The sequence below is a fragment of the Dryobates pubescens genome, chromosome 7 (assembly GCF_014839835.1).
Source record: "Dryobates pubescens isolate bDryPub1 chromosome 7, bDryPub1.pri, whole genome shotgun sequence".
In the NCBI taxonomy this organism is placed as follows: Eukaryota; Metazoa; Chordata; class Aves; order Piciformes; family Picidae; genus Dryobates; species Dryobates pubescens.
The window spans coordinates 44,759,130-44,770,748 of NC_071618.1; the positions used below are offsets into that span (position 1 = coordinate 44,759,130).

General features: G+C 49.9%; 1 protein-coding gene across 1 annotated transcript in view; it reads right to left on the reverse strand.

The window, feature by feature from the left end:
- DHRS12 (dehydrogenase/reductase 12) overlaps positions 1–1,638 on the reverse strand; it is a 33,683-nt gene extending 32,045 nt beyond the window's left edge. Inside the window, exons 1-2 of the mRNA XM_054163133.1 lie at positions 1,526–1,638; positions 499–632 (exon numbers count right to left, since the gene is read on the reverse strand). Coding sequence (XP_054019108.1) covers positions 499–632; positions 1,526–1,581 — 190 coding nt within the window. The 5' untranslated portion in view covers positions 1,582–1,638. The remainder of the gene's footprint in view (positions 1–498; positions 633–1,525) is intronic.
- Between the last annotated feature and the right edge of the window lie 9,981 nt (positions 1,639–11,619).

Genomic DNA, 11,619 nt, shown 5'->3' on the forward strand with positions numbered 1-11,619 from the left:
TGATAATATGATGATCAATCACTGGTTTGAAATCATGCATTCTTCAAACTAGTTCAAACCAAACCAGGCTGCTGCCTTAAACAGACCTTGATCCATCATCAGCAACCTTAGATGCCACCAACACTGGCAGTTTCAGTCCATATGCACTTGAAGAACACTTTGCAGCTCTTCTCCACTAATTTTATTTCATAATCCCAGTTTTAACACCACTGATCACAATTAAACCTCTAACTCACACTAACAGCCCTCTAAAATAACATGCCTGACTCCCCCATCCCCAAAAGTTGTGTAGAATAGAATTAAACAGGTTGGAAAGGACCTTTGAGATCACCCAGTCCAACCTATCACCCAACACCATCTGATCAACTAAACCATGGCACCAAGTGCCTCATCCAGTTGCTTCTAAAACACTTTGTCTTTGTGCTGGAGGGCCCAACCTGCTTCCTTCCATCTCCTCTGTAACAATCCCTCAGGGCTCCTCAGGACAGCCTGGCTCACCTCTCCTCGCTATCTCTGTGGCTGTGGCCTTGCCAATGCCACTGTTGGCACCAGTGACCAGAAAGGATCTCCCAGCCACGTTCACCTCCACATCGTCTGGATTGAAGTGCCTGGATGCAGACTCATAGCCGCACCTGTGTAAACCAGAGACACGTGTGAGAAACTAGAAGCCAGTACTTCCTAAAAGCACAGGGGAGGGTTGAGAAGTGCTCACTCCTCCCGGCCCAGCATACGCTAAACTGCTCTACTCCATCACTTCCTACTCTTGGGACAGTCCACGCACAGCGCCAGTGACACAGCAACCAGCGGTGCAGCAACAGCTCAGGGCGTTCTCCTGCCGCAAGCACCAAGCTTTCCACCCTCGGGCAGTGCCCCAGCTGCAGCCCTAGGGCGGCTGCCCGAGTGGACCCAGGATGCGCCGAGGCAGCGCCACCGAGCAGCTCTGAACGACAAGGCATTAACTTGTCTGCCCAGGCTGGGTAGCTTCGATTACAACCCTAACAGCGAGTGGACCAGGCTGCGCCGAGGCAGCGCCACCGAGCAGCTCTGAACGACAAGGCATTAACTAGTCTGCCCTGGCTGGGTAGCTTCGATTACAACCCTAACAGCGAGTGGACCAGGATGCGCCGCGGCAGCGCCACCGAGCAGCTCTGAACGACAAGGCATTAACTTGTCTGCCCAGGCTGGGTAGCTTCGATTACAACCCTAACAGCGAGTGGACCCAGGCTGCGCCGAGGCAGCGCCACCGAGCAGCTCTGAACGACAAGGCATTAACTTGTCTGCCCAGGCTGGGTAGCTTCGATTACAACCCTAACAGCGAGTGGACCAGGATGCGCCGCGGCAGCGCCACCGAGCAGCTCTGAACGACAAGGCATTAACTTGTCTGCCCTGGCTGGGCAACTTCCATTACAACTGTACCAGCACCCTGGAAGGGTTAAGCGCCCGCGGGCGCAGAGAAACGCCCCCAGCCGCCCCGCCCGCCCCGCTCCGCAGCCCCGCACAGCCCGGGGGCAGCCGCCAGCCGTACCTCGTGTACTCCCGCAGCCCCTTCACGAACCAGACGGTGTTGCGGTACCAGGACATGGCTGTCCTGCTGCCGTCGCCACAGCAGTGCCGGCCCCGCCTCTGCCCTTACATAAGGCGCCCGGTCCGGCCCTGCCCGCCCGCGCTTAGGTAAGGGCCGGGCGCGGCCCCGCCGTGCGCTGCCCGCGGCCGCCGCTGCCGGCCGTGCGCACGAAGGGGAGAGCGGTTGCGAGAGAGGGCGATGTGTGTTTTGGGGGGGTGGGATTGTGCACCTGTCCTCCCTTACAGCGGTTCGTGGAATGCTTTTTCGTTTCGCTTCCTTTTACCCCCTTGTGCTGCTTTTAGACGTTCGATCTGCGAGCATCCCCGGCCCTGACAAGCGGTCAAAGGGACCCTCTGCAGAAACGAACAACTGTGTTGTGCCAGACCAAGTAGCATCATGTGTAGCAAACACAACCATGAAATTTCCAGCTCCTACTAACAGGGCGAAGCATAGCAGTAGGAAAAAGTGCACAAGTGGACATTGCAGTAGGGAGGGTGAAATGGACGGGAGGATTCAGTCCACCAAGTTTGCAGATGACACCAAGTCAGGAGAAGGTGTCAGTCTGTTAGGAGAGCTCTGCAAAGGGAACTTGGCAGGCTGGACAGATGGGCAGAGTCCAACAATATGAGGTTTAACACACTGGCCACAACAACCCCATGCAGTGCTACAGGTTGGGGTCAGAGCAGCTGGAGAGCAGCCAGGTAGAAAGGGACCTGGGGATACTGGTTGAGAGTAGGCTGAACATGAGCCAGCAGTGTGCCCAGGTGGCCAAGAAGGCCAGTGGCATCCTGGCCTACATAAGGATGAGTGTGGCCAGCAGGAGCAGGGAAGTCATTCTGCCCTGGACTCAGCACCAGTTAGGCCACACCTTGAGTCCTGTGTCCAGTTCTGGGCCCCTCAGATTAGGAAAGATGTTGAGTTGCTGGAAGGTATCCAGAGAAGGGCACCAGAACAAGAGGACACAGCCTCAAGCTGCACTGGGGGAGGTTCAGGCTGGATGTTAGGAAGAAGTTCTTCCCAGAAAGAGAGATTGGCCATGGGAATGTGCTGCCCAGGGAGGTGGTGGAGTCACCATCACTGGAGGTGTTTAAGAAGAGGTGTGCTTGGTGCCATGGTTTAGTTGATCAGATGGTGTTGGGTGTTAGGTTGGACTTGATGATCTCAAAGGTCTTTTCCAACCTGGTTAATTCTGTTCTACTCTACTCTATTCTATTCTGTTCTGTTCTATGCTATTCCATTTCACAGTTGTGTCTGTGAGCCTCTGGATATTAGGATTTTTCACACAGTAATGAACTCAGAATCCCAGTATTTTCTTGCAGCACAAGAGCTTGTCAGAAGCGCCTGCCAGGCCTGGACTGGACTGACATGTCAAACAGGCTTTAGAGCTGTCAAAGAGGAAGGGGTTTTTAAACAAATAACTGACTTGCCTCCCCACCCAGCAGCTGCAAATACTGATTTCTGTTAAGGGCTGTTGTTTTTCAGCATGTTTCATATTTTCTTCTCAGGGGACTGATGTAAAAGTAGTACTGAAGAGCTGAAAAGCAATTCTATATTATACAAGATGTTTAAGAGCAGCTTCAAGGCCATCTTGCCAAGCTCTTTTAATATGAGAGAGAGAGGGGCTAAAATCTCCATCTTAAGGATGAGCAGCTCCTTTGCTTGCTTCCTACTGGAGACCTGGCAGAGTGTTGTGCATTCTCTCCTTTCTTTGCACTTACCAATTTTCTAATTAAGCCTCTGTGCCTGCCCCCATTAAATCAATCAGAGCCCTGCCGCTGATTGCAGTGGGAACAGGAGCAGGCATTAAGGGCCAGATTTGCAGGAAAGCTCAGCATCTATAATTGGGGCCAGGTTTTCAAAGCCAGTAACAACCATGAGCGAGTTGCTGTTGGTGTGGGAGCCTCTTCCAACCCTGCATTTGCCACGCTGGCCCCAGGTCTGGGGGCAGAGCGCTCAAAGGCTCCAGCTTTCCTCTGCCCCTATCAGCGTAGTAGCAATCAAGAGCTGTCAGCAGCCTGGGGAGAGGCAGTCGGCACTCTGCCTTTTCCCTGGCTGAAGCGGAGGGTTTGGCAAGTGGTGGGAGAGGAACACCCGGATCCTGAGGTCTCAGGGAGGTGTCTGAAGTGCTTAGGCTGGTAGCACGAGGAGACAAGCACAGGCTGCTCATCCTAAATGCAGGGAGGGGTCAGGATGCTGGCCTTCGTGGTGCTTTTGTGAACAGTAGGGTATTTGTTTTGTTGTGTGCTCTTATACCCAAGGAATTACAAAGTTTGCCAGCCACTGTCATCAGCAGTGCTGCTTCCAATGAACAGGCTTGCCCCAGACCAAACAGCCTTTTGTTCTCCAGAAACAAATGTGGCAGTATGTAATCAGTTCAGCTCAATCACTCCATTTTACTGAGGGGCCAGTAACAGGAATCTCTCATTTTCCCTTCTCATAAGTACAGGTTTGCTCCACCAACTGCTCGGGGCCTCGGTCTCTGAGAGCCGGTGTGGCCTCCCAGGTACAGGCATGTCCTGGCAAGGAGGTGGACTGTCAGGTGTTCCCCCAAAGTGAAAGAACTGACTGGGAGAGGCAGCTCAAGCTGCTGCTAACCTGTGTGAAATACTTCATTCATGCTTTAGCATATAACTTCTCCCTTGCAAATAACCACCAGACCTGCTTCTTAAAGATCTTAGTTCACATGTTGCTGGGCAAGGGGTTGGGTTTGTTAAAGCCCATGAAAAACAATGAAGCAACCCTTTTTCTGATATATTCTGAAGAGAAATTTAATCTATGGAATAGAATAGAATAGAATAGAACTGAATTGAATTGAATTAGCCAGGTTGGAAAAGACCTTTGAGATCATCGAGTCCAACCTATCACCCAACACCATCTGATCAACTCAACCATGGCACCAAGTGCCTCAGCCAGGCTCTTCCTAAACACCTCCAGGGATGGTGACTCCACCACCTCCCTGGGCAGCACATTCCAATGGCCAATCTCTCTTGCTGGGAAGAACTTCTTCCTAACATCCAGCCTAAACCTCCCCTGGCACAGCTTGAGACTGTGTCCTCTTGTTCTGGTGCTGGTTGCCTGGGAGAAGAGTCCAACCCCCACCTGGCTACAACCTCCCTTCAGGGAGTTGGAGAGAGCAAGAAGGTCTCCCCTGAGCCTCCTCTTCTCCAGGCTAAGCAACCCCAGCTCCCTCAGCCTCTCCTCACAGGGCTGTGCTCCAGACCCCTCCCCAGCTTTGTTGCCCTTCTCTGGACACCTTCCAGCACCTCAACATCTTTCCTAACCTGAGGGGCCCAGAACTGGACACAGGACTCATACAAAAGAGTCTGTGTGGCTTAGGTTCAAACGTGGGGGCACAACCAGTCCCTGATGTAACTATTCATCTCAGCGAAATTGCAGCAGGGCTGATTGTAATTGGCATAACTGATAAATGTGAAGTGCCTTCACTTTTGAGCTCTGATCACACACACTCCTGTGCTTACACCGGTCAGTACCTTCCTCCCTGCACTTCTATGCAAATGAGACATTTGGTAGATCACTGTTATCAGCATGCAAAGTGATTTCCCAGAGCTGTGTGCAGTGACCTGTTCTGGCAATAGAACTCTGTTGTTTTTAGCAGATTTCTTGTACTATGCAGCACCAGGCAGCACTCATCAGCCTTTTTTATCTTTCCTCAAACAGTACACTTCCTAAACATGTTCTCTTTTCCCTCTGATGACCTGCACCTGTGGGTCTTAGTGATACTTTAGTGATACTGTGATACCTTAGTGATACTGATGCCTTAGTGATACTGTGATACTGTCTTTCATGTACTCCAGTAGTGAACAGGAACCTCAAAAATTCATAGAATCAATAAGGTTGGAAAAGACCTCAGAGATCATCAAGTCCAACCTATCACCCAACACCTCCTGACTAACTAAACCATGGCACCAAGTGCCACAGCCAGTCCCCTCTTGAACACCTCCAGTGATGGTGACTCCACCACCTCCCTGGGCAGCACATTCCCATGGCCAATCTCTCTTGCTGGGAAGAACTTCTTCCTAACATCCAGCCTGAACCTCCCCTGGCACAGCTTGAGACTGTGTCCTCTTGTTCTGGTGCTGCTTGCCTGGGAGAAGAGACCAAGCCCCTGGCTACAACCTCCCTTCAGGGAGTTGCAGAGAGCAAGAAGGTCTCCCCTGAGCCTCCTCTTCTGCAGGCTAAGCAACCCCAGCTCCCTCAGCCTCTCCTCACAGGGCTGTGCTCCAGACCCCTCCCCAGCCTTGCTGCCCTTCTCTGGACACCTTCAAGTGTCTCAATATCCCTTCTTAAACTAAGGGGCCCAGAACAGGACACAGGACTCAAGGTGTGGCCTAACGAGTGCTGAGTGCAGGGCAGAATGACTTCCCTGCTCCTGCTGGCCACACTCTTCCTGCTGGAATGTAAGCCAAGAAGCAACAAGGTCAAACTGCAGTCCTGGGGTAGCAATCCTTTTTGTCTGCGTGCAGAACGTGCAGGACTCTGCAGCCTCACACAAAGTCCCTATCAAAAAAACATCCAGGGAAGATGAATAACCAGAGATGAGATTCAAGATAACTTACAGAAACTGATCTGGGGTTGAATGTTGTATGATGTGTACAAGCCATCCCTGGTTTAATCTGGATGAGGGGATTGAGAGTACCCTCAGCAAGTTCTGATGGTACAGAACTGGAGGGGTGTGCTGCCATCCAATGTGACCTGGACAGGCTGAGAGCTGGGTGCAGGCAAACCTCATGAAGCTCAGTAAGGACAAGTGCAGAATCCTGCACCTGGGGAGGAATAGCAGCAGGCACCAGCGCAGGTTAGGAGCTGCCCTGCTGGAAAGCAGCTCCATGGAGAAAGACCTTGGAGTGCTGGTGGGCAGCAAGTTCTCCATGGGACAGCAATGTGCCCTTGTGGCCAAGAGAGCCAATGGCATCCTGGGGGGCAGCAAGACAAGTGTGTGCAGCAGGTCTAGGGAAGTCCTTCTCCCCCTCTACTCTGCCCTGCTGAGACCACACCTGGAGTACTGTGTCCAGTTCTGGGCTCCCCAGTTCAAGAGAGACAGAGACCTGCTGGAGAGAATCCAACAGAGAGCCAGGAGGATGCTTAGGGGACTTGAGCATCTGCCCTGTGAAGAGAGACTGAGAGCCCTGGGGCTGTTTAGGCTGGAGGAGATTGAGAGGAGAGCTCATCAATGTGTATAAATATCTGAGGGGTGGGTGTCAAATGGAGGGGGCCAAGCTCTTTTCAGTGGTGTGCAAGGATAAGACAAAGAACAATGGGTACAAGCTTGAACATCAAAGATTTCAGCTCAACAGGAGGAGAAACTTCTTCACAGTGAGGGTGACAGAGCCCTGGAACAGGCTGCTCAGGGAGGTTGTGGAGTCTCCTTCTCTGGAGACTTTCAAACCCCACCTGGATGCATTGCTGTGCAGACTGCCCTAAGTGACCCTGCTCTGGCAGGGGGGTTGGACTGGATGATCTCTGGAGGTCCCTTCCAACCTCTAACATCCTGTGATACTGTGATCTTCATAGACCTTTGCCTGTAAAGTCAAAGCATGTGGGCTCATTTACACCAACCTTCCATGCTCCAGGATCTGAGATGTTCAGAACAGCTCTCAGCACAACCTAGAAGTGCTCCTGCTGCTTTATTTTTTTCTGCAGAGTCACCCTGTGAGTTTCAAGCCTGTTCTGGAGCCTTGTGAAGCCCAGAGCAAGTGCTGTGTGAGAGAGAGCTGCTTCTCCAACAGCACCCCATCCTTCTATATACTCCTGAGGAGATGAGCTCTGTGGTATGCCTGATACTCATCTTTCCTCTCTTCCTTGGGCCAGCAGGCAGGAGCTGTCTTGTGTTCAGCATCTGAAATGATGGAGCCTGAGATTTTCCTGTCTGGCTGCAGCTTTTAAAATAGCTGTGGGAAGCTGCTCCCAAGAGCTCTGGAATATTGTGCCCACTGCTAGAGAAGGCAGAGCAGTGGGTGGGGAAATGTACTGTGGGCAATAAGCTGTAAGGAGTGTGATTTATTTCATGGCTGCCACATTGTATTTATGGTAAGTGTATGTCTAGAGTCTGTGTGTGTGTGTGCAGAAATGGGTTTGTGTCTTTCTATTATTAGGCTTGTGTAGTACTCTCAACCAGCAAGCTAGCTCACCCACTGCAATAATGCAGTGTCTTTCCTTTGACAGCTAGCAGTAGACCTTTGCAGTCCAAAGAGCAGATGCAACAGTCAGAGATGGCTTCCTGCATGGTTGTCAATACGTATTAGAGGTCATAATGACTGTCTGAAGGGTGTGTTTGGTACAGTTCCCAGAAGACATTTCTCTTGAAAAAGGGGGAGGTGGGGGGCCAAAAAAAGCAAACCCTAACAATAGCAACAGCTAAACCCTAACAATAGTAACAGCTCATGAGATTTTATTACAAAGAGAGCATTCCCAATCTGTCATTTTAGTCTAATGGCAACGTACCAAATGTTTTCATACATAGAATAAACCAGGTTGGAAGAGACCTTCAAGATCATCACGTCCAACCCATCAACCAATCCAACACCACCCAAACAACTAACCCACGGCACCAAGCACCCCATCAAGTCTCCTCCTGAACACCTCCAGTGATGGTGACTCCACCACCTCCCCCAGCAGCCCATTCCAATGGGCAATCACTCTCTCTGTGTAGAACTTCTTCCTAACATCCAGCCTGAACCCCCCCTGGCGCAGCCTGAGACTGTGTCCTCATGCCAAGGTGTGGGTTATATCTTCAATCTTTTGATGCTTGGGTCTTCATGACTTAATGCCCCCACAGCTCTTTGCTAAGGAGCTGTACCTCCTTCTCCAGGGACTGAGCAGATCTCTTGGACACCAGCAGTTTCTGGCATTTAAAAGCTGCTGCTTGCAAGTTAAGGTGCTGTGGACCATGCTCATGCTCCTAGCTTGCCTCAAAGTGAAATAAAGTGCCTTCAGTTCAACTGCTTTTGTCTGGACTTAAGCTGAGTGCTGTTATTGTTGTTGTTATTATTATTATCATTTTAATTTATTGAGGAGAAAGTTCTTCCAAGCAAGAGAGATTGGCCATTGGGATGTGCTGCCCAGGGAGGTGGTGGAGTCACCATCACTGGAGGTGTTTAGGAAGAGCCTGGATGAGGCACTTGGTGCCATGGTTGAGTTGATTAGATGGTGTTGGGTGATAGGTTGGACTCCATGACCTCTGAAGTCTTTTCCAACCTGGTCTATTCTATTCTATTCTATTCTGTTCTGTTCTGCTCTGTTCTATTCTATTGGATTGGTTGATGGGTTGGACGCGATGATCTTGAAGGTCTCTTCCAACCTGGTCTATTCTATTCTATTCTATTCTATTCTATTCTATTCTATTCTATTCTATTCTATTCTATTCTATTCTATTCTATTCTATTCTATTCCATTCCATTCCACTCCACTCCATTCCATTCCATTCCATTCCATTCCATCTGATCCAAGTGATGGAGAGAGTTCCACCTGCTGTTAGGCTATTTCTTAAACACTTTGGCATCTTAATGAATGGAAGATGCTCTCCACTGAAGGTAAAATCACTTAGGTCAGGAATGAGCAATGAGATGCAGGAGGCCAAATGCTGAGCCAGTGAGGTGTTTTGAGTGGGAAGGAGGAATTTCAGCATTCCACCATTGGCAGCAGTTGTGTTTCAGAAGTGTGTAGTATGTAGTGGAGCAGCTCTTGGCCTCTGATCTCTCCCAGATACAGCCTGAGGCCCACAAATAAACCCAAATATTTCCATTGGTCATATCTCCCTGCATGTAACTGAGCATGGCAGACAGCAGTGTTAGTCATTCCCATTCCATGGATTTCTGAGCAGGGACAGCCTGACTGTGACTCCCCCTGAGTGGCTCCTGCAGAACAGGGAACTTTGACACTGGTGCTGCCCTCTTGTCAGATTATTTTACCCTTTGTCCTACCTTCTTTAGCTTTCTGGAAATAAACAGTTCTTAAAACCAGAGCTTGAGTTAAAATTCTTGTGGACCAAATGTGCCCTTGGTTGTCAATGCAGCAGCCTCTGAGATGGAGAGAAAGGTTGGAGGTGGCTGCCACAGATGTCACGCTGTATTCAGCCCAAGTCCCAGGAAGGAAGGTTGCTTCCACAGCAGAGCCTGTTCAGCTGCAGCCTGCTGTTGAGGTCTTATGGATCTCACCCTTCCACAGGCAGTATTTAGCTTTCTCTAAAACCATAGGCTTCAGCTGTGGGGTTTTAACAGAAAAAATACCTAAACCACACATCCTCTTCCTGTGCCTGGGGCCACCCTCATGCTCAAATAGAGGGCAGCCCCTTCATTTTGACCATGTGAACAGAAATGCACACAGGCAAAAGCAGAAAGAGCACTTCTACACTGCATGCATCAGCACAAACAAATCTACCCATTCTGCCCTGCACTCAGCACTGCTCAGGACACACCTTGAGTCCTGTGTCCAGTTCTGGGCCCCTCAGGTTAGGAAAGATGTTGAGATGCTGGAAGGTGTCCAGAGAAGGGCAACAAAGCTGGGGAGGGGTCTGGAGCACAGCCCTGGGAGGAGAGGCTGAGGGAGCTGGGGTTGCTTAGCCTGCAGAAGAGGAGGCTCAGGGGAGACCTTCTTGCTCTCTCCAACTCCCTGAAGGGAGGTTGTAGCCAGGTGGGGGTTGGTCTCTTCTCCCAGGCAAGCAGCACCAGAACAAGAGGGGACAGGCTCAAGCTGCAGCAGGGGAGGCTTAAACTGGATGTTAGCAAGAATTTCTTCCCAGCAAGAGAGATTGGCCATTGGAATGTGCTGCCCAGGGAGGTGGTGGAGTCACCATCCCTGGAGGTGTTTAGGAAGAGCCTGGATGAGGCACTTGGTGCCATGGTTGAGTTGATTAGATGGTGTTGGGTGATAGGTTGGACTTGATGATCTCAAAGGTCTCTTCCAACATGTTCTGTTCTATTCTATTTTATTCTATTCTATGCTATGCTAAGCTATTCTATTCTATTCTATTCTATTCTATTCTATTCTATTCTACTCTACTCTACTCTATTCTACTCTACAGTTATGCCATGGTTTAGGTTCTGGATTTGGCCCCATTCCTGGGTGTAATTTTGACACAAGATTCAGGTATTGTATAAAGAACCCAAGAACCACCACTTTGCTTTGCAGTGTGCCCAAAGCAGTGGATTTGGCTGCTTGGTTTTTTTCCCAGTCAGTTAACTGAGCACTGCCCTAATGTTCTGAGCTTCAGTTGCTATACCAAGAGTGAAAGGACATTTTTTAAGGCCACACAGGTAAACTGAGGGTAATTTAGATGTCATGAGGCCATGGCTACAAATGTGGGGCTGTGCTGAACTGCTCTTTGCAAAAGCATACACAGGATCATGAGAGAAAGTGAAATTGTGTCTCATACTCAGTAGCTTGCTGTTTTGTTCTGCTGAAGACTTACATGTTGGCTTGGCTCTCTTCAAATATATTGGAGATCTATATATACACACACACACACATATATATATATATATGGATATGTTCAGACAATCTCTTTTAGCACCAAAATTAGATAGAGATGCTTCCTAATCCAAGTTTGAAAGAGACCTGAAGGCCATATTCAGACTGCTTTTTGTACATGCCCATATTGCTCTCATAGCTACTTATTGGCTGGTCTAACAGCACACTGGATAGATCTCTAGTGAACACCTAAGTCACTGGCAAAGTCATAGAATCAATAAGATTGGAAAAGACCTCAGAGATCATCAAGTCCAACCTGTCACCTAACACCTCAGGACTAACTAAACCATGGCTTCATGTGCCACATCCAATCCCCTCTTGAACACCTCCAGGGATGGTGACTCCACCACTTCCCTGGGCAGCACATTCCAACAGCAAATTACTCTTTCTGGGAAGAACTTTCTCCTCACCTCCAGCCTAAACTTCCCCTGGCACAGCTTCAGACTGTGTCCTCTTGTTCTGGTGCTGATTGCTTGGGAGAAGAGACAAACCCCCCCAGTCTGAATACAGCCCTTTATTTCCTTGTCTCAGCTCCCTCATGTGTAATGCAGGGATGGTGATACACCCCA